Source organism: Hippocampus guttulatus, chromosome 4 (genome assembly GCF_054856545.1).
Source record: "Hippocampus guttulatus isolate MCC_2025c chromosome 4, RoL_Hgut_1.0, whole genome shotgun sequence".
NCBI classification, from domain to species: domain Eukaryota; kingdom Metazoa; phylum Chordata; class Actinopteri; order Syngnathiformes; family Syngnathidae; genus Hippocampus; species Hippocampus guttulatus.
In genome coordinates, this window is record NC_141264.1 from 7,257,479 (window position 1) to 7,281,708 (window position 24,230).

General features: G+C 38.3%; 1 protein-coding gene across 4 annotated transcripts in view; it reads right to left on the reverse strand.

Moving 5' to 3' along the window:
• edc4 (enhancer of mRNA decapping 4) overlaps positions 1-24,230 on the reverse strand; it is a 36,804-nt gene that overhangs the window by 10,293 nt on the left and 2,281 nt on the right. Inside the window, exons 2-24 of one of the 4 annotated variants that reach the window (XM_086109290.1) lie at positions 21,355-21,511; positions 21,086-21,197; positions 18,440-18,539; positions 16,870-17,056; positions 16,402-16,549; positions 15,358-15,462; positions 13,817-13,929; positions 13,314-13,397; positions 13,117-13,212; positions 12,602-12,701; positions 11,651-11,831; positions 11,428-11,494; positions 10,984-11,072; positions 10,573-10,754; positions 8,913-8,983; positions 8,141-8,249; positions 7,743-8,038; positions 3,269-3,493; positions 2,383-2,484; positions 2,153-2,227; positions 2,037-2,073; positions 555-702; positions 73-225 (exon numbers count right to left, since the gene is read on the reverse strand). In XM_086109290.1, the coding sequence (XP_085965416.1) occupies positions 73-225; positions 555-702; positions 2,037-2,073; positions 2,153-2,227; positions 2,383-2,484; positions 3,269-3,493; positions 7,743-8,038; positions 8,141-8,249; positions 8,913-8,983; positions 10,573-10,754; positions 10,984-11,072; positions 11,428-11,494; positions 11,651-11,831; positions 12,602-12,701; positions 13,117-13,212; positions 13,314-13,397; positions 13,817-13,929; positions 15,358-15,462; positions 16,402-16,549; positions 16,870-17,056; positions 18,440-18,539; positions 21,086-21,197; positions 21,355-21,511 (2,937 nt within the window). Of the gene's footprint in view, positions 1-72; positions 226-554; positions 703-2,036; positions 2,074-2,152; positions 2,318-2,382; positions 2,485-3,268; positions 3,494-7,742; positions 8,039-8,140; positions 8,250-8,912; positions 8,984-10,572; positions 10,755-10,983; positions 11,073-11,427; positions 11,495-11,650; positions 11,832-12,601; positions 12,702-13,116; positions 13,213-13,313; positions 13,398-13,816; positions 13,930-15,357; positions 15,463-16,401; positions 16,550-16,869; positions 17,057-18,439; positions 18,540-21,085; positions 21,198-21,354; positions 21,512-24,230 lie in introns of all 4 variants that reach the window. The other 3 variants (XM_086109289.1, XM_086109288.1, XM_086109291.1) reach the window with 3 other exon arrangements.

Below are 24,230 nucleotides of genomic sequence, written 5' to 3' on the forward strand. Positions count from 1 at the left end.
GACACGATCATTTGTCAAGGGTACATATTTTTGAAACATTTGTATCCATTAATTGTTTGTGTTTCTCTTTACTTGGCGGAACAGTTTTCTTCATCTCCTCTCGAAGGATTTTGTCCATCTTGTTTGTTAGGGAATTGCAAAGGGTCTGGCTCAGCTGCTGGCTGAGTTGTTTCTGATGATGCTGCTGATTCAGACTCTCTCCCAGAACCCGCTCTAGTCTGCACTCTGAGGCCATTGAAAGTTAAAGTTCACAAGAAGACGATGTGTATGTGTATGTGCCATAATTGAGATGAGATTGGGCACTATAATGTCAGATTGGTTGGTAGTTGTACCTTCAAAATACAGATCATTTTTTAAAGATAACATTTATGGTAAAGCTACAACCTTTTCGACAAACTATGTCAAACTAATGTTTCCTAGCATGACATGATTCAGGTTCAAATTCCACACAAGTCATTTTCCTTGTGACTGTGTGAGATGTGGGATTCCTCTTTATAAATATGACAAGACAAACTAAACTGACATGTTCCAGTCTCACTAGATATGAAGGATACGTTCTTGTTCCCGATGGTTAGTCAATGCACGTTCTACTTGGGCCATAATAGAGCTTTGCATGGCTTCAATTTGTCCACGTAGTTCAGTTAACTCTCTCTGTTGGCCTCGGAGAAACATCAACAACTCTTGCTGCACATCTGTATTCATCTGCGGAGGGCATGAACAAAGCACAAGAAAAAAAATTGTTACTTAAAAACTAGGGTTTAAGTCAGGATTTCAGAATGACTTGTCCTGACTTCATTCAACTCACAAACTTGGTGCACATGTAGAAAGACTAGCCGGGTTTACATGCAAACTTTTTTTGTCTTTCCGGTTGAAATTATTCCAACTGAAGGTCAACTGTTTACCTATTCCAATCTGGTTTTAACATGTTCCATTACATTTAATCAGAAGGTCCTTATAGAGGTCCTTTTCTATTGTACCGGTTCCAGCCCGAAACAGCCTGGTGTTGTCACTTTTCCATTACACTTTTTAGGGACTGTTATCAAAATGGAACAGTTCCTCAAGACCTCTTCGAATGTGTGGCTAGAATGCAAGCGGAGGAGGGCTGTGATGACTCTGTCATCGGATTGGCCGATAGATGTAGCAGCTTATTTGAGCAATGCGGCCATAAAATCCACAAAATTTCCTGGTTTTAAGCGTACGACTATTAGCTAAAGCAGGTTTTTGCCCGACACCAGCGATATGTAGTAATGAATGAAATAGTGATGCTGGTGGTAAAAATTTTAGCCAGCAGTGCGCACCTCACCAGGTTGATTAATTTGAATGAGCGACCTCACCATTCAAATGAATGAGAGGTCTCCAGGTTGGCAAAAGGAGGGCAAGGCACGTTCTGTGGAACTTTCCGGTGGTCTTGACCACGATGCAGATGTTCTCCAGCCACCGGGGGAGTCACCGGAGGGCTTCGAACATCCGAGGGTTACGGCGATAACGAGCAACTCAGAGAGGCGGCTACGTTAGATTCACTTGGCCACCTCTCTGATTTGCTGCCACTGTTCCCACTATTTCATCCATTAGTACAAAAAAAATTCTAAATATGGTCAAGTATTGTTTTTGTTGAAGTATGTGGACTGCATATAAGAGAACCCGTTTATGCAAACATCACAGGAAAAGTTACAAGTAGTTCAAAACCAACTCTCCTGTCCCAGACCAGCTCTGGTTGGAAGTTGCCATTTTCAAGTGTGTAAAAATTTCTATCACTGCACATTTCTGTCAAGACGGAGTATGCGCAGACAGGGTTTTTCCAATTAAACTATATACATGACTTCTGATTGAATTGGATCACGATGAAAAGGCTTATGTTCATTCCCATTGGGGTTTTTGTATAGATTATGTTCATTCGGTTCGGGCGTAAGGTTTCTTTCTAATTGAAATACAAGTATAACACAAGTATAAACACGGCTACTATAAGGTTTGTCACGACATAAAAACAAGACATCTGGACTTTTCTTTCACACCTTTACTTGTTTGGAATACTTTACCTGACCGGAGTCCAAATGTCTCAACTGAGGTGATTCTCTATTGAGAAAGAAGAATGAAGTTTGCTTATCTGTTCACAATTTCTCAATTTTCACATTAACATGAAACGTCAACACACCTCTCGTCTTTTTTGGTCTTTCTCTTCAGCTTTGGTGAGGCCCTAGGTGAGGTTTTCCAGTCTTTAACTGGTATTCTGTGAGAGGAACGTGTGCCACAAATTGCAGAAGATGATGCTGAACCCGCAACCTCATCCTCAGGGTCACTAAATCCAAATAATGAGGGACTGTGTGTTGAAAATAAAAGAAGAATGTCCCTGTGTATCAGCATCAACAAGTGCATGTATGTTACCTCTGCTCAGCACCAGGATCCTGGCTGTCATTCTGTGAGAGGCAATATGACCGACATGTGTAGGGTGAACTCAGGAGTCGGCCGTTTGAATCATCCCTTGAGCTGTGACACGGGTGCAAATCCACACTCTTATTGAGATAAACCGCCAGTAGACAAAGGTACACAGTAATAACAGACACCTTGCTGTTGATGGCATGCATTATTTGGCTCTGCTATTGAATATCCAATGCATTTGATCATAAACAGGTTTTGAGTACCGTACTAATTTTCACTCCACGGAATCCTCCATGGTTAATGCCAAAATGATCATATAGCGCTAGAAAGCTACTAAGTGGAGCACAGATGTGTAACTAGCCAAGTACGTCGTCGTTAATGGTATTTAGACTTTTCAAAAATGCATCTGTGTGACTTTCTTTGCAAAAATCCCATGTTATAATGTGGAGACCTGCGGCTAATAAAGCAAAGCAGAAAATATATGTACATATTTGTTTTTATGGCAAAATTTAGCTATTGCGGCTTTTCATCAGCTACGCTTTGTAATCGAAAATTACGGTAGCTAGTGGCCCACGGGTCTGTTCTGATAATAAATGGGACACTGACTTACCAACAATTAAAACAGAAGAATAGTAACATTTACTTATATAAACTTAGCATGGTACAATGTTTCTTAATGTACCAAATATTGTCGACTTTGTTCAAAAATATAATAGATTGTGCTGAGTGTGTGTGTGTGTGTGGGGGGGGGGGTTACTTAGCTATATACTGTATGTATATATAAAATTTTAGGGCTTGAATTTGAATACTGTGATATTGTTGCTCACAGTCATGCCATGGCTTCAGAGAATGGATAGATGATGGATGGATGCATGTCAGATATTGTTATTACCAGTCTCCAAGACTATTTTCTCGATTCCTGGTTTCCCTGGTGATGTCGGGAGCAGCTGGCCAAGAGGTGTGGCTTATGGTGTTCTCTGTAGAACCTCCTGCTAAAACAGGGTTATCCTGAGACAAAGCAGTCTCCAGGAGAGATGGCGTTTGGCTAAGTCTGGGCTCCAACTCTAGAGACCCTCCAACAGGACCATCTACACATCCAAGCTCAAGGGGCAACAGGCTGTAAAAAAAGAAAATAATAAATAAAGTATGTAAAAGGATCATGAACGGAATTAGTCACTGAGAACTAGAGGACTGTAGGACAATTCCATTTTTGCAGGAAAGTTATTGAAAGTTTAATGGCTGCAGACATCAAGAGCCCTGTGTACCTCAGGGAATATAAATTCATGAGCACAACTGTATGCCTTTTCTCTATTAGTTTTCTGCACTTGATGGAAAAAACCCCCCCCAATGATGACTGGTGTTGGCCCTGTCTAGCTCTTAGTAGCTCAATTACACATTACTGTAATCAGGAGAGACCCTTTTTGAGCACAGCAGAACCTCGGGTTACAAACATTTGTTCTGGGTCCCTGTTTGTAACCCAAAACATTTACAGCAAGGTCATGTTTCCCACTGAAATGCATAGAATTGCAATTCATCAGTTCATGCCCCAAAACCATTATCGGTATGTGGTTAAAAATATCGTGCAATGTAAAAAATGTGAATACTGTACATGTTATCAAAAAATAACTCCCCCTCCCCAAACAGAAATTCCCTCACCCGGAAAAAAAACCCCTATGCATTAAATCTTCGACTACAATATTACAATAACGATAGATTCATAACAACGGAAGTTCCAGTACCCGGAAGCCCGCAGTGGCGCAAACACAAGTCCCACTCGGTACTACGGAATAACTCGCCACTATTTACTCTCATCGGATCCAAAACGGCAACATGTAAGTGACTCTATTAGCATGAGTTTTACTGGAATAGTGAATGATTTTTTATTTCGTTCATCTACATTTACGTCCTGTTGATCGTGCCATCCAAACGAAGAGAAACAGTAATGACCGTGGAAGAGAGAGTGGAATGCATCCGATTAGTTGTTCAGAGTAAATTTCTTGTGGCTCGACGGACAGTCGAGTAAACAAACATTTCCTGGAATGCTTTACCTGTTATCTTGCTAAAAAACTTTCGCTAACTGAACCGCTAATTAGAGAGAAAGCGAGTTCCATTGCGCTAACTATGGGCATCGAGGACTTCGAAGCATCCCGTGGCTGGCTTTAAAAGTTCGTTGCACGATGTCAGCTGAGCAACGTTGTCTTGATGGCGATCGAGGGGAGGTCAAGTTAGAGACAGTGAGTGAGTGGAAAGAAATGCCACCAGGTCTAAGACTAGTCTCATTTTGTAGCAAATAGTCCTAAGTTTGTGCGACTGTATTTGTTTGTTTGTTTGTTTGTTTGTTTATTGAACATAAAACATATATACAGTAATAATTTGACAGAAAATAAGGTAGATAAAAAAAGTAAAAAGAAAGAAATCAATCTTCATTCAACACAGTTATTATGTTCAAGGGAGTAGGAAGAAGTAAAAAACTTATCTAGTCCTACCCCGTTATGTGATTGTATCTAATAAATCATTTTTATATCAATCAGAAAAGAAAAAGTAAGAAGAAAGAAGTCTCCATTAAGGCTCATACTTCACCCTTAACCGTGATATTGGTTTGTATCGGGATTATATACTTCCACACCCTGACACTCTTGTGTCAATTTTCTCTTGTATTCATAATGGATATTTATATACCTTTCTCTATTTATCAACTTAGTTCTGATTTATCATTATATTTAATGTTTTGAATTTATCATTTTAACTCTGATTGATGTAGGTTGTTTGTACTATTTTTTTGAATTTGTTTTTGAACTCAGCAAGCGATTTACTCATTTTCAGGTCCGTTTCGAGATTATTCCACAGATTAACACCTTTGATAGATACACTTCTTTGCTTGATGTTTGTTCTTGTTTTGAGTTTTTTGAATAAGTTGGTACCTCTTAAATCATAGGTGCTTTCTCGAATTTCGAAAAACTTCTGAATGTTTTGGCAGAGCAGCTTATTGTGTGCTTTGTACATTAATTGGGCGATTTTAAAGTCAACCAGGTCATAAAATTTCATCGTATTTAATTTGATAAATAGTGGATTTGTGGGTTCCGTATATTTTGATCTATTAATAATTCGAATTGCTTTTTTTTGTAGGTTGAGAATAGGGAGTGTGTTTGTTTTGCAGGCATTTCCCCATATTTCCACACAGTAGGTCATATATGGTAATAATAATGAAGTGTATAATGTGTACAAAGATCTCTTATTTAGCACTTCCTTGGTTTTGTAGAGGATCCCTACGGTTTTGGCTATTTTTCTTTTTACGTTATCGATATGTGGCTTCCAACATAGTTTTGAGTCTATTACTAATCCGAGAAACTTGGTTTCATACGCGCTTTCTATCTCAATTGAGTTTACCATAATTTTAGCTTGGTGTTTGATTGGTCTTGTGCCAAAAACAATTAACTTCGATTTTTTCAGGTTAAGTGACAATTTATTTCTGCCGAACCAGTTTTTTAATTTGTTTAATTCGTTTTCTACGGTTGTCAGGAGCTGTTTCAGATTTATTCCAGAACAGTAGAAAGTTGTATCATCAGCAAATAGGACACATTTAAATTGTTTTGAGACCTTGCAGATATCATTTATATATAAGATGAATAGTTTTGGACCAAGCACTGACCCCTGAGGAACTCCGTGAGTGATTTTCAGTTGATTCGTTTTTTTATTGTTGAGTTGCACGTACTGATATCTGTTTTCTAAATAACTTTTTATCCATTTATAAGATACACCTCTAATGCCATATCTTTCTAGTTTTTTCAATAATATACTGTGATCTATTGTGTCAAAAGCTTTTTTTAGATCTAGGAAAACCCCAACAGTAAATTCTTTGTTGTCTATATTAGTGGCTATTGCTTCCACAAACTCCATAACTGCCATTGAGGTGGTCCGTTTTTCCCTGAAGCTTACAGCGCATGCTTTTGTATAAAGCTATCCAGTCTGCGAGAAAATAGTTTTTCTAATATTTTTGAAAATTGTGGTAGTAGTGATATTGGTCTATAATTTGTAAACCGATGTCTTTCTCCACTTTTATAGATTGGAATAACTTTAGCAATTTTCATTTTTGATGGAAAGATACCAGCTTTGAATGACAGGTTGCATATGTGCGTGAAAGGTCGCACTACATATTCTATAATCTGCTTTATTATTGTCATGTCAATATTAAAGCAATCAGTTGACTTTTTATTTTTAAAAGTTTTTATAATATTTGATACTTCTTCTTGTTTTACAGCAGTAAGGAACATCGTGGAGGAGTTTTTTTCTACATATCTATTTCAAACAAGTTTGTTGGATCAGGAATTTGTTTTGCTAGGTTACTGCCGATGTTGACAAAATACTCATTAAATTCAGTTGCTATTTCTGCAGTTTTTTCCAAAATAGTATTTTTGCCTTTGATAAAATACTCTGGATAATCCATTTTTTTAGGACTATTTCTGATTACTTGGTTAAGTATCTTCCATATTTCTTGTGTGTTACTTTTATTCAGCTCTAATAGTGCATGATAATGATCTCTTTTACTGGTTCTTATAATATTTACTAGTTTATTTTTATAGGTCTTATATTTTTTTTCTGCTTCTTCAGTTCTCAATTTTAAAAACAATTTATATAAATTGTTTTTCTTTTTACATGCGTTTTCTATGCCTTTCGTTATCCATGGCTTACTTGGGTCTTTATACTTTTTGGAGACTTTAGTTAATGGAAAATGTTTATCATATAAGGAGATTATGGTAGACTGAAATACTTCAAACGCTGTATTTGGGTCTTCGTTTGAATAGACCTCGGTCCAGTTTTGTTTTTCTAGGTCTTGCTTAAAGGCGTCGGTGGAGTGTTGGGTTCTTAGTCTTATTTCTGTTATGTGAGTTGTTGACTTAGCTTTTCTATCAAAATAATTATGAAAAACTGCAAAAACAGGTAGGTGGTCACTTATGTCATTAATGAGAAGTCCACTTTCCATTTTACGGTCAATCTTATTTATAAATATGTTATCTATTAATGTGGCCGTGTCAACTGTTATTCTGCTAGGTTTCAGGATTACTTTGTTCATATACCTGTACTGTATACTGCAGCTTTTATGTTATAAACAGTGTTTGGAGCATATATTTTTGCATTTCATTGCTTGTGTTGTTACACATGAGTTTTGTTCACATACTTGCATGTTCATAAAGAACATGTACCGTAGTCGTATCCCAAATAAGTAAATTCCGTTATAAGGAAAGATTGGACAACGCAAATATGATTCCTTACTAGGGAATACTTACTGTATTATGAAATGTAATTTACATTATAGCACAAAACACTTTCCTTTCAAGAACAGCATACATTTTACTTTACTGTGGTACCTGTTGCTGTTAGCTGAGCGTGGTGAAGTGAGCAAGTGAAGGGCAGAAGCAGCAGAGGCCATACTATCAGCTTGAAGAGCAGACAGAGGTAAAGAGTCCAAGGTGGACACAAGACCACGCTGAAGCTGCAGGGTCTGGGATGCAATCTCTGGAATGTCCTGGGACATGACTGTGGAGGCTGAGGAGATAACATCAGGGGAGCGGGCCCTAGTTGGGGAGGCATGTGGTGGCATGAGTTGAGAATCAAGAACCTGAGGGCTGTCCAGCACAACTGAAGTGCTAGGGGATGCCACTGTCTGGAAAGAGAGAGAGAGAGACGGAGAGAGGGAGACTGCAAATATTGGTCATATTGGACCACATCTTCAGATTGAAGAGTGGCTGGAAGTGTCCACTCATACCTGTATGGTCTCCAGTCCAGTGGAAGCAGGTCTTGGACTGCTACTGGAAACCGGAAGTGGCAAACTGTTATCTGCCCGGCTGGGACTCTGAATAATGTCATCAGAAGTTCTGCCAAAAACAAAAAACATACCAATGTTCCCTCGCATTTATGAGTACATTTGAAGGATAGTTCTTTGTACACTATGAGAACATGGTGAGAAAAGAACCTGCTGATTTTGTACGATAGGCCACCTTTGTCTTGTTACATGTACAATCCAAAAATACATCTACATTTCAAATGGTTAATCATTCTGCAACAACAAAATTGAATGCCTCTCAAACTGATGTTTTGATGTGATCGCATGCTTAAGAATAGAAGATGGTAAATGCCTTAAGCCCCTATCCCACTGGGGGGTGAACAGTTGCAACTGTTTGCGAAGGCAGAAAAACTCACGTCGGAGTTGATCAGGGTTCGTTCAAGGTCGCAGATGTTCTCCAACAGTTTTTTTTTAAATTGCCGGAAGGAAAATTTGAAAATGTCCAAAGTTTCCTTGCGACAAGAAAAGTACATGTGAACATCTGGCAAACGTTTGGCAAATGTTTGCGACCTTATTATTAAAAAAATAATAATAATTAAAAAAAAAAAAAGATGAACTCTGAGGTGAATGCAACATTTGCTGCCTTTGAAAACGCTTGTAATTGTTCACCGCTCAGTGGGATAGGAGCTTTACAGAGTCGAAATAAAAACCCATCAGTATCATAATCATTATGATCGCCAATAGAAAAACTCACCTATTGGCCGAGTCGCTGATTGCTGTGACAATTGTCAGACTACTGGCACTACTGCCAGGAGATGCAGGCACCTGAAGAGTATACCAAAAATAAAGCATGTTTGCATAGGTTGATGCAATGTCTCAATGCATGTGTGAATGGTACAATCAGGCCATTTTAAAGTCAGTAAATATCAACCATTATCAGAAAAATCTGGTTTTATGAATATTACTGAAGAGATTGTACACCAATGTTTGAACTGTATAAGTCATTCTCTAAATTTCATCATCTTTATGGAAAGGAATCGTTCCACAATGCTTGCTAACAATTACGGCTGTCGCTACTAAATCTTTTTAAATGACTAATTATATAATTTGGTCAGTTATTTTGCATTAACACGTATTGCGAAATCCTTTTTTTCACCGATCACTGTTTACTAACCGTTTATTGCCATTTATTTTGTATTGTATAATGATTACTGGTAAGCAAAATAAAAAACAAAAAATACTCAGCAATGTTTTTGAAACTGAAGAGATCCTTTTTAGGAACTGATTAAAACGAAGTGCAACACTTCTGGGATTAAAGGTCAACTCAAGATCAATTACAGGTTATTCACGCTATGGCTATAAATGATTTTTGTAGCACAGTAGATTAAACTGACTTATTTCTTCCATAAAGTGATTATGATTGCATTACTGGTTTGGTCCATAACATGTCATAAAATCGGAAAAAATGTTGATCATGGTTTTCAAAAATAGAAGCAGTATTTGCAAATGTCTCAGTTTGATTACATAGAGAGATAATCAAAAATTTCATGAAGGACGACAGAAATCATCAAATTTTACATTTGAAAGGCTGAAATCAGAGGATTTGGACAATTGTGATCAATTTGAGGCCTGATTGTCAATTATGTATTTGTTGTGTATAATTCTTTAACAACTCTAATAAGTTGTAGGCATTTTGCCGATCAAAATGTTCAATATGTTCTCATTCAGAGCATATGCACTTCAGTTTCATTTGGGCTGTTTTTCTATCCACGGTCTGTTTGACCGTATTTATCTCTTATCTCATTTAAAAATAAAAATTCAATTTACATACAAAACTGTAGATCAATTAAGATGAAAATTAGGAGTTTGCCCTTTAAGGACAATAAGCCACGTTGTAAAATATTTTCAATTTAGGAACTTATTGAATAGTTTATGTGCATGTAGCCTGCATTTGACCTGTATCTGTCTTATTTATTAACTTTACATGATGTGATCAGGCAATGTTTGTGGAATTTTATTTGACTTTTACACTATGAGTCTGTTGACAGTCTGATTATTTCAATCTGTTAAAGATTGTGGAAAAGCTAATAAACTTCAGTTTTATTCCGTTATCCTTTTGGCTGAAGAGTTATTGCATTGTGCTAGCAAGTTTTGTTTAAATTAAGTGATTTTTTTGGTTCTTTTTTTTCCAGATTACATAGTCAATAGCATTCCCCATAAATAGACAACATTTACAGCTAATCCATATGATCGGTATCACAGGTCTCATAATCGGGAGTGATCGGAAGATCTTGCTCATGAATTATCAGTATTGAAATCGGCAGCATAAAACCCTGATCAGAGCACCCGTATAATAAAGTGTGGCAGGGTTAAGACCGAAAGAGAAAACAAACATGATTTTAAAAGCTTAATACCGAAGTGCTTAATGTCATGAAGGCATCAGGAGTCATCAATTTCGGCATTTGCCCATTGCCATTTGCAATATTCGACAGGAAGTCAGTCGGTTCAGGAAGTGATGCTATGTTGCTCAGGTCGGTCTGGGAGCCACTCCCTGAGTCCTTGTCAGAACTCTGGTCTGTCAGATGGGCTGAGAACCCTGATAGATACGTGACATAATACGTAGAGTAAAAATTAAAAACTGAAATCAAATCAAATCTCTCTCTCTCTCTCTCTCTCACACACACACACACACACACACTGCACGTTTTGATAAATTATCTTGCTCTGATATTACAGGGTGAAAGTTAAAGGAGACAGCAACTACTGGACCTGTTGTGCATACAATAAAACAATTGATTAATAATTGTGGAAAAACGTAAACCAACCAAAACCATCTGGAGGATCAGAATGGAGCAAGCCTGGAGAGTTGGAGCCCGCATTAGGCTGGAACCAGATTTGAACATCCTGCAGACTCCTAAAATCAGAAATTATTAATGTCAATAAATATTGACTATAAATATACAGTATATAGGTTCATATACAGTATGTAACATTCATTTTGTAATGTTCAGCTGTACAACATTTTAAAAATGATTTCAGTGAGGTTTTAATGGCCAAAAGCCACAAAACCACCTTGGATAGAACAAGCCACCACCCAAGGAACAGCCTGCCGCTGAGATGAGAAGTATATTCCCTGTTCCTGCATAAGAACCCTTGAGGAGGGCACAGGCTAACACTTTTTAAACATTATTGAATGAACTGGATCCAAACTTTTAACTTGAACTTAATTGAACAAAATAGTAGAATGTGATCAGTGTACGGGAACTCACTTGGTGTGAACACAGTACAGTTTAATCTGGATGCCAGATTTGGACTCTGTGGGCCCTTGAGCGCCCTCTGAAAGAAATCACATTCACAGGAAAAATATTAATCAATCATTATCACTGTGCTGTGTATGAATGACAGATTATAAAATTGCTCCAGATCATAAAGGGACGACAGTTTGCTTTTTTCCCCGCTCCAACGACAACATCAAAGACTTCATGAATTTACCTGTTGTTGTGCTCTCACTCTCCTCCTCTGCAGGAAGAACTTCGGTGTGTCGCAAACGGCTTTGGGCAACATCTTGAACTCCAAAGCTAAGCACAGGATGGGTGAGTAGAAACTCTGACACAGCAGTGAAAGATGCCTTGCCTTTTTCCAGATCTTGTCTCAGCTCCATCACATAAAGAACCTGGCAAGGAGCCAGAGCAAATTAGTATTCAAAGAAGAACCAAAGTAGGCAGTAATATTCGTAGTCAGATAGAGTTCCTAAAATTTGACCCCGAATTCAAACCAGCACACTCAGTCAGATCAAGCTTTTTTTTCTCTCCTCAATCTGGCATTTTACGCAGTCATTCACCAACCAGCAACTAGAGCAAAAACACTCACATCGCAAAAGATCAATTCTCAACTTACATGAGTTTTATAACAATGACTAGGTCCTTCAATTATCCATGCAGCATACAAGGTATGTATGTGCGTGTCTCGATCTCTAAAGAGGTACTAAAGTGTAGACAAGCCACTATGTTAAAACTTGATTGACAATTTTTAAAATAATGACATACAGCACCAGAGATTTTCTTTCAAAGGCATTGGCATGGTCGGTTTCGCACCTACGCCACTAGTTAGATAACGATTTTGGCCAAAACACAGTCAAGAGAATTATGATCTTTGCTTGCACCTTATTATGCTAACAGTTTACATTTGGTGAATCGCTTTACAATTAATTAGAAACACACCATATTTATATTGCACCTGGCCATTCACGTCAAGTACAGGGCTTTTGTGTTTTCTCAGTGAATAAATGAATGAATAACACAGAATATGAGTTACATCTGAGTATTTATCAATGTCCTAACACCTGAGTTGGAATAATAACCTTTAGAAAGTTATGTAAATGGCAGGTGTTTTTTTTTAACCCACACATTACATAAACATAAAAGCTGCCAATAATGCACTGACCTTCCTCTGTACGTCGGAAAGGATGAGATACCCAGCAGACAGGTCCAAACTTGCCTTAAGACTAGGCAGAACTGTCAGATTCACTGGATCTGGAGAGAATCTACAAAACAGCACTAAACATTAAAGGCTTAAGCAATTCGACAAAGTTGGGTGTTCATACAACGAAAGGGCAGACATGTCATAAATGTTTTCATTTCATTGATGTTTTTTGGGGGGGTGGTGTTTTCCCCCCAGATTGTATAAGAGTAGAGACAAGAGTGGGTGCAGTATCCTCTCACTATTCACAAAAATAATACATTCAAATAGGGATAAGACGCACGTTCGTTTTGCACATTGTCACTAAATTTGCTGAAAAAATTGGAAACATTTGGATGGAACCCCACTATGGTAACAATATCAAGCGTTGCTTTCGAAAAAACTGGCCCAATCCAGATGCTATCTATAAACAACTATAGCAATTTCAAACAAAGACTAAGGGTGAATCCAGAGTGCAACTGAAAGACTGAAGTAATAACCTGATGGTCTGTAAACAAGTCCAGGAAACAGTACACCACATCTTTAATTCTTGGTTCTGATCGGCTCCAGTTATAAGAAACCTCCAGAATGGAACGCTATTGAAAGAAACAGAGTGACTCTGTAAATGAAACAGCAATAGATTCATTTGTGTTGATATGCAATTTGCTCACAGCAATCACGACTTGTGTCTACTCACTCAGGGTCCTGCCTTTTGTGGTTGTCACAGAAGAGAAGGCAGGAAAGGGGATGTCCACCATGTGGACGAAGTTCATGCAGACATCTAATTCAGAAACAAATAAAAAATAAAAAAAAGAGTTCATGCAGACATCTAATTTAAACCCTCATAGTCCACCGTTTAAAAAGAATGCAATATTTCTTTGAAGTGTCATAGCACAGAACTGCTTTATTGTCCATAAAGGGCAAAAAATCCCAAGGAATTAACATAAACTATATATGTATGGATAGCACAGATCCCGCTGAACATTTTGAGTGTTTGAGAAAAAAAATAAAGAATGTTTGTATAACACAACATACATCATTTACAGAATTGTAAAACGCGTAGGTTCGGTATCAGCTTTTTTCGAGGGGCATAAGGGTTTAAAAAAAAAAAAAAAAAAAGAGGACGTCCTGCTGCTCTAGTATGAAAGGACCAGACTGTACATCAAATTTCAAAGTAAGGGATTCATTCTTCTTTCATACCTTGGCTTGTCCTGCCCCCCTTCTATATATATCTGCCAGAACTTGATGTATCCATCGTGGCTGGCTGTAGCTAACACTGTTCCATCTGGAGATAGGGCACCTTCACTGACACGCTGGTGGGACAGTAAAATATGTTTCATATTGTATGTTACCAAAACAAATTGAGAATTTGCTTTCATCTTAAAATAGTCAAGTAGTCAATGTTTCTGAAAACAAAGGACTTGTAAAAAGCATTCGTGTGTTTATAACATAAGATAAGAAAACCTTTATTAGTCTCGCAATGGAGAAATTCCCAATTCACAGCAGCAAAGTTATGAAAGGAAGAAGTAGAACAACAAAATATAGGAGCTGCTGGAAAGGCAGCCACTCTCGCGGCGCCATTTTGAAGTCAAAATAACAAGAATAACACAAGACAACACATAGGACACAGACAGTCGTGCAATCTTCACCACTTTTCTGCATACACTTGTGGTGTCTGAAGCAGTTATAGATGAAAGAGGACATACATACATAGAGGTCCTAGGATCAGTATCGTCGCAGTCTCACTTTTACTCAAATGGGGAAATTACAATATCATTCATCGTCTGAATCACTTATCCTCATTAGGGTCGCAAGGGCGCCGGACACAGTCCCAGCCGTCCTTGGGTGAGCGGCAAAGTATTCCCTGAACTGGTCTGCAGCCAATTGCAGGGCACAAATCGAGAATCATTCACAGTCACATTCATATCTACAAAGAATTTAGAGTGTTCAATCAATTTAACATGCATGTCTTTGGAAATGTAGATACCGGAGTATCGGGAGAAAACCCACAGAGGCACAAAGACAATAAGCAAACTCCACACAGAAAAGCCGGAGCCCAGATTCAAAACCCACCCGCTCATCTAACGACTAATCACGGATTCACGGCTCACTTGTTTTTCTGGTTTTGGTCATTAGACATTTGTAAGCTGAGCCCTTAACGCGCAATGATGTCATTTTCAGTCAACAGGAAGTGGCACAATGGCAACCCACTGAGATGGGTAAAAAAACAGGTGTATTTTGCTGCTTAATTCATATTAACAATGACATATTTAGACTAATGGGGGTGCATCAAAGAAATTATTCTCAAGACAATGTTTTATTTGACTACTTCCCTTTTAAACCAAAGTTTCATCTCAGCTGCCAGAGGTGGGCATTCCATCAATACGAACGGACGCCCGTTATGCTGACGGCCCCAAGATGGATAAAAACAGGTTTATTTTTGCTTAATCCATATTCCACAAACACAATATTTATCAGAGATAGTTTTGGGACTTCACTTCCCCTTTTAAACTGTGATTTTTGTACTTAGTGTTGTTTTATTTTTAGTAATAACCTTTACAATATTACACTGCTAGGGCTCAGTGTTGCCTCAACGAAGGGGAATGAGAGCACGGGTTTTGGGGAGTGAGTTCGGTTGTCCTTCTGTTGGTCAAGGTGAGCGGTCTCGAAATCAAGAGTTCTACAACCATCATACAAGTGGAGTTATTATTCGAGTTAACACTTAGTATATCAAGTCTTACCTGGGTATATCCTTTCACTGTAATGAGGCCTTCTTTCAAATCTGTGGCATAAACAGGCCAATTAGCATTGTTGGCCCTCAAAATTTCAAGGTCCCACACTTCAGCCTAGAAAATAAAAAAATAAAAATGAGATTCATATATGAAAAACAATAAAAATATGTTTAAAGGCATATTCTGACACATGATCCTGAAATCCAGTCGTGTAAGTGTATAATGTTGATGCTGATGATAGCAATGTGCCACATCATGCCCATTTTTTAATGATCATCACAGCCACCAAGTCACAAGTATTTGTCATTTCAATGGCTTGACATAATCTGCCAGGCACAAACTCACTTGTGAACTGTATTTTGGTTTAATTATGGAGCCTTTGGATCAGGGTTCGCAAACTCATTTGCAGCGGCCCCCAACTTGACAAAGTTTAATGTTAGTTTTTTTTTTTATGGTGTTGTCCTTTTTAAATCACATATGGGCTACTATAACATAGGTTCATAACATATTTTGGCAAAACATTAATTCTAAAGTGGCAAATATGGGAAGGAAATATCTCCTGTCTCCCAGTCTTTTCAAAACCTGCCGCGAAGAGAAAGGTTAGCAATGAGAGTAGCTAATTTCAAGAAAAACAGGAGACGGAATGCTTTCTGGGTTGAGCACGGGGGCACACAGACAAGTCTTGAATGCATAGAGAAAGCTGTGGTGCTTCTGAAGTAAGGTGCCAGTACTCAACTACACATTTTGAGGAGTACATTAAGTACCAGGTATATGTAGCTGACAGAAAGAATTGGGCCACAATCTCATTCACATTCTGAAGTACCGTTCATGTTCTGAACTGTTATTGCTAAAGATGGGATTAGTTGTGCTTTTTCTTTTTTGGAATACTTGATGCAACCCAGACTATCTCCAGTAACTCCCACATAAGTTAAGTTTGAGACCCCTGCCTTGGACTGACTCCGATGTGCCTAGTTTTAGTGGAAGATGTTATATTTAATAGAAGTCTTTGGTATTTGTTTCAGGCCAAGTTATATTTTTATATTAAACAGATACCCTATCTTCATGTAGAAGAGCCAAGGTCTGGCTATTGTCATCTTGGTTGTCTTCATTTTCATCTGGAATAAAAGGGCACCAGATGAGACGCCGATGTGAGTTCAGTGGCGAGTCCTGTGGCCTTCGGACATGAACAACTATCTGATCTCTTAGGGCTATGGATTAAGGAAAGCACGATGAAGTAAAAGTTATTGGGGGTTCGTGTGTGCATGTCTGCATGATATCACAGGTATGTGGGTAAACTTTAAGATCAAAAGTATCACTAGAACTGAGTTCTGTCAGTGTAAGACAATGGAGTGCTTCTAATACCATTAAGTAGGTATGGAAGAAGAATTTTTGAGAATATGTTTGTTGTAGAATGTGTTGGCTACTTAATATATCTTTCAAAAAGGCAAAACTGATGTAAAAGTCAACACCGCGTGTCATGAAAAGGGTAAAATTGTCTTAGCATTAATTTTGTAAGGATACAGTATTGTACTGCTGGTACACGTGAGCTCCCAAACCATTAGGTTGCCAGCTTCATCTACACAACCCAACAGAGGCGAGTCAAGGTGGGCGAAAGCCAGATCTGTGACGGCACCAGTGAAGCCTTTAAGTAAACAACGCTCTGCAGTGCCGACACTCAAGACGCGTATCATAGCCTGGTTGTTGGCTCCTGAAGGAAGATGTCAGAGAAAAGACGATATCATGGAATACAATAAAACACACAGAATGCAAGTCATTATGCATTACATTTGTAGACATCTGCTGCAATAAAACGCTTCGGCAACTTGCATTATACAAATCTAGAGACTCATGGATACAATCCCTGACAAAAAATGTTCAATCACCAGCCTCAGAGGATCGTCATTCAGTTGTTCAATTTTGTAGGAAAAAAAGTCAATTGCAGACATGAGACAAAACTAAAGTCATTTAAAACTGCAACTTTCTGGCTTGATGAACCACTAAAAGAAATCAAGAAAAGAAATCTGGTAGTAGCAGTTATTTAGACTAAGCAGAGGTTGCGACATTGCGTGATGATTTATCTTCTTAAGGTTTGATCATGCTCTCCTTTGTTTCACATGACATGTCTCAATTTGGAGCTATAATTCATGTCAGTTAACTGTATGAAACAGCTCTACAAGTTGTGATCACTTCTGTTTAACTGCAGGCTAACGAGCAGAAATTTACAGGTTGATTCCATAATTTTTTTTCCTCAGAATGAATTGAGTGATTCCATATTTTTTTCTTTGTGCTTGGTCTAAAAATGTAACTGTTACTGACAACCACATTCTTTAAAAATGTCACCTAAAGCCAGAATGCTACCGTTTGAAACTGAATGAACATCCTATGAGACTGGTGATTCCATAATTTTTGCCAGGGTTTATACTTCATAGTCCAAGTGCAAAAGGGCTGCTGCACACAATGCGACGCTTCTCTACTCGACTGGGACCCACCCACAGCAAAAAATAACATTTGGTCGGGATCACATTCCGAGGCTCCCCTTACAATATGTTGTATTGTATCACTTTAATCCATAAAAAGCAGTGTTAGTCAAGGATTAAGCATGCTCCTACAAAAAGAGGATGAGCACGAAAAAGAGCCTCACTTGGTATATACCATATAAAGGCTGGTATATCTCGAAAGGCTCACACTCACTTGAATGGACAGGATAAGGCGCATACCACTTGCATACATTTTTACCACAAGCAGATGTAAATATGGTTAAGTGGTGTTGTAAAACACAACATGAACTGTATATATTGTATTTTTATGACTTGTGAACGAGCAGCCCTGTCTCATGTGCTTAAAATGTTGCCTGTGTAAAAGCTTTTGTGCATTTTGATTGGGATAATTAGCAACATCGCCACATTCACCGCAAAACAAGTGGCTGAGACTCGGTCATAAATGAAATCTTGTGGTAGAACCCTGCACAGTGTCCGACTATGCATCGCTCAGTGTGCAGCGGTTCTGAGACAGAACAAAAGCATGTCTATTATTATTATCACATTTCATTTATATTCGCCATTTAAAAAAAAGTTGAATCTTGGACTCTCACCTCTAATTGCATATGCCATGAAGGAATTTGACACAGCAATAAGTCTGCCATAATGATACTTATGCTCCCAGTCATATTTGGCAACAGGCTGAATCTTCACCTAAAAAAGAAAAAAAGGTAATTCACCATTTGAAATATCACCCGTAAACTAACACAAAGCCTTTCAATATGGTGCGCCGTATGGTCGTGAAAATGCGGGACAAACAATTTTTTTTCACCAAAGGTGTTTTACATTTCAAATTCATTGTACATAAATATGAGTTCATACTTAAACATTTTTTCCATACTTTTGAAACTTAACTGCTAACAGACCCAAAGGCTTAGCAATATGGCCTGAAATGTAAAATCTTTACTTTAAAATCGCCCAATTAATGTACAAAGCACACAATAACCTGCTCTGCCAAAACATTCAGAGGTTTTTCGAAATTCGAGAAAGCACCTATGATTTAAGAGGTACCAACTTATTCAAAAAACTCAAAACAAGAACAAACATCAAGCAAAGAAGTGTATCTATCAAAGGTGTTAATCTGTGGAATAATTTCGAAACGGACCTGAAAATGAGTAAATCGCTTGCCGAGTTCAAAAACAAATTCAAAAAAATAGTACAAACAACCTACATCAATCAGAGTTAAAATGATAAATTCTAAACATTAAATATAATGATAAATCAGAACTAAGTTGATAAATAGAGAAAGGTATTGAAATATCCATTATGAATACAAGAGAAAATTGACAAGAGTGCCAGGGTGTGGATGTACTGTATATAATCCCGATACAAACCAAAAGTTGGAAAAATATCACGGTTAAGGGTAAAGTATGAGCCTTAATGGAGACTTCTTTCTTCTTACTTTTTTTCTTTTCTGATTGATATAAAAATGATTTATTAGATATAAACACATAACGGGGTAGGACTAGATACGTTTTTTACTTCTTCTACTCCCTTGAACATAATAACTGTGTTGAATGAAGACTGATTTCTTTCTTTTTACTATTTTATCTACCTTATTTTCTGTCAAATTATTACTGTACATGTTTTATGTTCAATAAACAAAGAAACCAAACCAAATTCATATCATGGTATTCATTGAACCCCCCTTCAAAGTAATGGTGAGTGTAAAATTGTAAAAATCATAATGCAAATAAATATTTTTCTTTTATGTAAAGAAATTAATTTAACAATAAAAACATAGTCCCTTATGAAAGCTAAAGTGATTGCAAAAAGACCTATTATGTCGTAGATCTCAAAACTCAGTATTTTGTGGTGAAAACGTTTTCCCATTATTATTATTATTATTTTCTGTTCATAATTTATTGCTCTCTGCCCTAATGCAGTTCGAGCCAGACTTGTGTGAAAAGCCTGCTGCACACAAATTTTTCCCGGCAGTGCGTCGTGGTGTGACGGCTGACGCTGTCTATTGACTCGTATACCCAGCCATTTCGTTACCTCTGCGTCCCGCGTCCGAGATGCATAAGTTTCCCGCGGGACGCACAGTTCCAAATAATGCGGGTTTTTGGGACGCAAGGAAATTTCTCAGTCAAAACAAACAAACAAAAAAAATATGGTATATTTTTTTTCCCAGCAATGATCACAGTTTGACAATCGCCGCCATTGTTGTTTTGATCTCGCGTTAAGTAATCTCGTGTGACGAGATTTCCGTTCTCGCGAGAGGAGATTGTCACAAAATGGTGCCACAGGCATCAACAACACAAGTCTTCCTGAAATTAAGTTCAATCACTGCTTAAGGATGTTAAAAATAACTCTATAATTATGCCGATATTGTATTATACAGTATCTGTTGGCAGCATTTAACAGCGGCTCCAGTTTGTGGCTGACAGATAGCCGCTAAGCAAGTGCCCCATATAGGCCCGCGAGAGACGCTTTTCAAAGGCAGTTTTATGAGGCAAAAATGACTCTGCACACTTTGATGCTGATAGCCTGCCCTTACTACTGATAATTTTTTTAACAAACTAGGCTTATGCAAATGTGCTGTTTTAGAGGGCGAAATTAATACTGTGGTTTTGACATAATTTCGTCTCATAGACCAAAATATGGGAAGGGATTCATCTCAGACCTCACTCGTTTTTCTAGAGGACAATAGTGTGCTCATATGCACAGTTTAAAGTCAAGTTTAAAAATTTTGATTATCCAAAAATGAAAACCGGTTGGCCGTTCATTAAGTGGAAATCTGTTTGTTTTTTTTGTCGTCTGTATCGTTAACCAAGCAAAATAAATATATCGACTGTTTACTTTTACCTGAATAGACAAGTGCCAACAGTCAAACATTGTAGTTATTCCATTGCTGTTCCAAACATGCTGCCGTAAAGGCGAAATAATCAAGCGCTGAAATTCTCCTCCAACACTAAATTCTCCTTATTATTTAAAAACTTCTTGCTCTTTGATATAGAGAATGTTTATATTCATCATCTCAGGATAGACATGCAAGAGTTGCGAGAAAGACCATTTTGAGGAGCTATAGAGGTAAAATTGTGAACATGTTCTAAATACAACTGTGACCTATGAATGTGCACTCAATATAAAATCTCATTGGAAGCATTACATGGAGGACTGTGAATCTATTCTTGTATCCTGCCACTCACTAAAATAACAACAGGCAGGGGGAGAAGTAGGAATATTTACAATCTTACCATGTTGCTGCCTCGAGCCTTGCTATTGATGCTTGATTCCTGACTCGCCACAATCTCCACATTGTCCGAGGTGATGGGGATACAGGTAGACTGATCATCACCAGAAAGGCGACTGAAATTGTAGTCATTGAAATTAAATTATTTCATCTGGAACTCAAGACAACAAAAATGACCTGACATTTTCAGTGATAAAGAAATGCAAGAATAGAAAGAAATGAAAATACTTGGATACAAATATTTCAAGTGGCAAGAGTGAATAATTCACAAACATTATCTGGATATCCTGAGCAATACTGTTCACTGCGGAGATAGGTCTGGTCGTGTCTGATGTTAAATCGCCGCCTCCGAGAAGACCTGCTGCTCCCAATAGCCCGTTCAGTTCTCCATTAAAGGACAACCTTCTTTGCCCATCACCTGATTCTGCATCTAAGGAATGAAATGCATTTCTCACAAATGGTTTCCTTGTGACTTAAAAATGGGGAACCATACACACAAAATACAAATTATTCCACTGAAATTAAAAATTCAAATTCGTGGTTGGAGATGACCGCATATCCTCACATCAACATTGTGTACCATAAATGGGTTTTTCCACCCCAACAAAACTGCATAGTTTTACAACATACTCTCCAATGCAAAGGTTTTGGAACACTGAGGCCAACTCCTTTGATTTCACTGTAGATTGAAAACTAGTCTATGAATGAGATGAACACTTTGTTTTTTTAAAACTGCAATTTACTTGTACAAAGTAACATTTTCAGATTTTAAAAACCAGCAGCATGCATTACAAGTGGCGGCACGTTGATAAAATGATGAACAATACTGATTTCGTCTACCTTCATCGGACGATGCAACATTTGGCCACATACAAATGTAGTTATCTTCAAAATATAGGACAATTTAGCAAGGTGTTTCAATTTCCAAATCACTTGATGAGATTTGATGCGTTTTAAATGGTCACCGCTCACGTACTTTATTTTACATGTGCAGCACACGGCAGCTCATCTGTTAGAATAGACACTCATATTTATCAGGCACACAATCAGAGACACACAATGAGTTCCCGACTCAATCACGCGCATCACACCGGGCAGCCACATAGCACACTGTCAAGTTTTGGTTTTCAACTCAGCATGGCGAAAATGATGAAACATGTCAGATATTTGCCTCAATGTCTCATGAGAAAGTCAATTTACCAAAAATTATGTCCACCGACAAAACAGCAGGCTTAAGTTACAGCAATGACCTCTCTGTCTGCCCCCTACTTCTCTCCCTCCCACCTCCCCTCGGCGGCTTAATGACCAAATTGCAGCTTCTGCGCATAGTAAATTGCATTTTATCAAATCGCGATTATATTGCAAATGCAATTAATAGTTCAGCCCTAGTTCAAAATGTCTGAAAAATATACATTGTTAGAAAATTACAGTATTTACTTTTCATGGACCACAGATAAATTTGAAGATAGTACGAAAGACCATTTTCTAATTGTGAGCAAATGTATTGGAACAGCCAACAGCCTTTAAAATCTGAGGTGCAAAGTCATTTTGGATTCCCTGTAAATGTGCTTGCCAACTGCCACCAAGCTCTGGCCACAATCATACACAAGAGCCCTTTACAGTAAAGTGGCATGGAAAAACCAATTCTTTCAAAAGCTTCGACAGACACTCAAACCGAGATGCGCAATACTAACACGAAAAAAAGAGGTCATAGGTCGCCATCCCGCAACTGTAAACCAATTAACGCCAGCAGTTTTGGAGTGGTTGGAGTCAGCAGAGAGAGTGTCTCTCTGATGCTGTGGTCAGCCCACATACAAACTTTGCGTTTCTGGCTGTGCGATTCCATATACAGTATCGTAAATCAAGTTTGCACAAGTAGCCAGGAATGCGTGCCAGGCGGCACGGATGAAGCATTTGACACAACAAACTTGCTGATTCTCCCATTTCTCTCAGGTATGCAAATGTCAACTTGTGAATGTCGAGAATTTACGCGGACTTACTGTAGCCGAGTTTCCATGGAGACTTTTTTTGTCATTGTAATTGCAATCATTCCGAATGATGATCCCTGGTCACCTGTTTAAAAGTGATGTCGTCTTTCCCGATCTGCCGTTTACATGTTCTAATCCATTAGTCGGATCAGCCACGGAGCTCGATGTAAACGTCACGTGATTCATCAAGGTGGAGTTAATTTGTGTATTTAGCACAGTGGTTGTGATCATTTTAACACCGTTATGACAGAAACACCTTGATAAAAAACAGGTTATAGATACTTTAAAACAAGTCGTCCCGTCACAGATGAGCTCAGGTAAGACGCTGCCATTTCCTATCTGACGTCACTGCGCATTTACGCATTTAGTGCTGAATTAAGTTTGTACTTTACAGTACTAAACACAACTTTCACATTTTTTACTCCATATGCACAAATACGTTACAAGCAAATGTGTATCATCAAATGTTTTCTTGATATAAAATTTAACAATATATCATTTCATTTTTTTTTTTTCTCCAAGATGGCGCCCGAGTAGGCAGCCTTCGGCAAGTGCTCTTCAAGAGCCTTGCTTTTTTGTTCTTTTTTGGTATTTTTGTCTTTTGTTTTGTCACATGTTGTTTGTTGTTTCATCGTGTGGACCTGATATGGACTGTTTTCAGCGCTTTTTGGCCACGACATTCGTCAAAGGAGAAGTATCTGTGCTTGGTGGTTGCGCCTTCTCGGCAGCACGCCTGTACCAGCACAGATGTTGATTGGGAGGAATGTCGGCGCCATTGACTGTCGGTGCTGGACAGACCTGGGGCGCTTGTGTTTTTTGCGCCTGTAATGGGCAGCATTTTTCACAATCCCGTTTTGTTCAGTGGCTATGTCGGCGCTGTTGGATAGTCGGCATTGGTGCGGCTGGATGGATGGCTGCTGAAGTTGAGGATGAGGAGAGAGGAGCATCGGCGCTCTGCGCCGTATTTGGAACCGAGAGTCGCCGCTTGGAATTGAAATGGATTTCCATGGGACAGGAGAAGTGAACCAATCTCTTTTTTCGTCAATGGATGCTACAGCTTCTTGTTGACTTTGAAACTTAGCTTGTAGCCGACGTGTGCACATTTTGAGCATGACGTCTCTGATCCACTGGTTAAAGGACACTTTGATTCTCTCCTCTTTC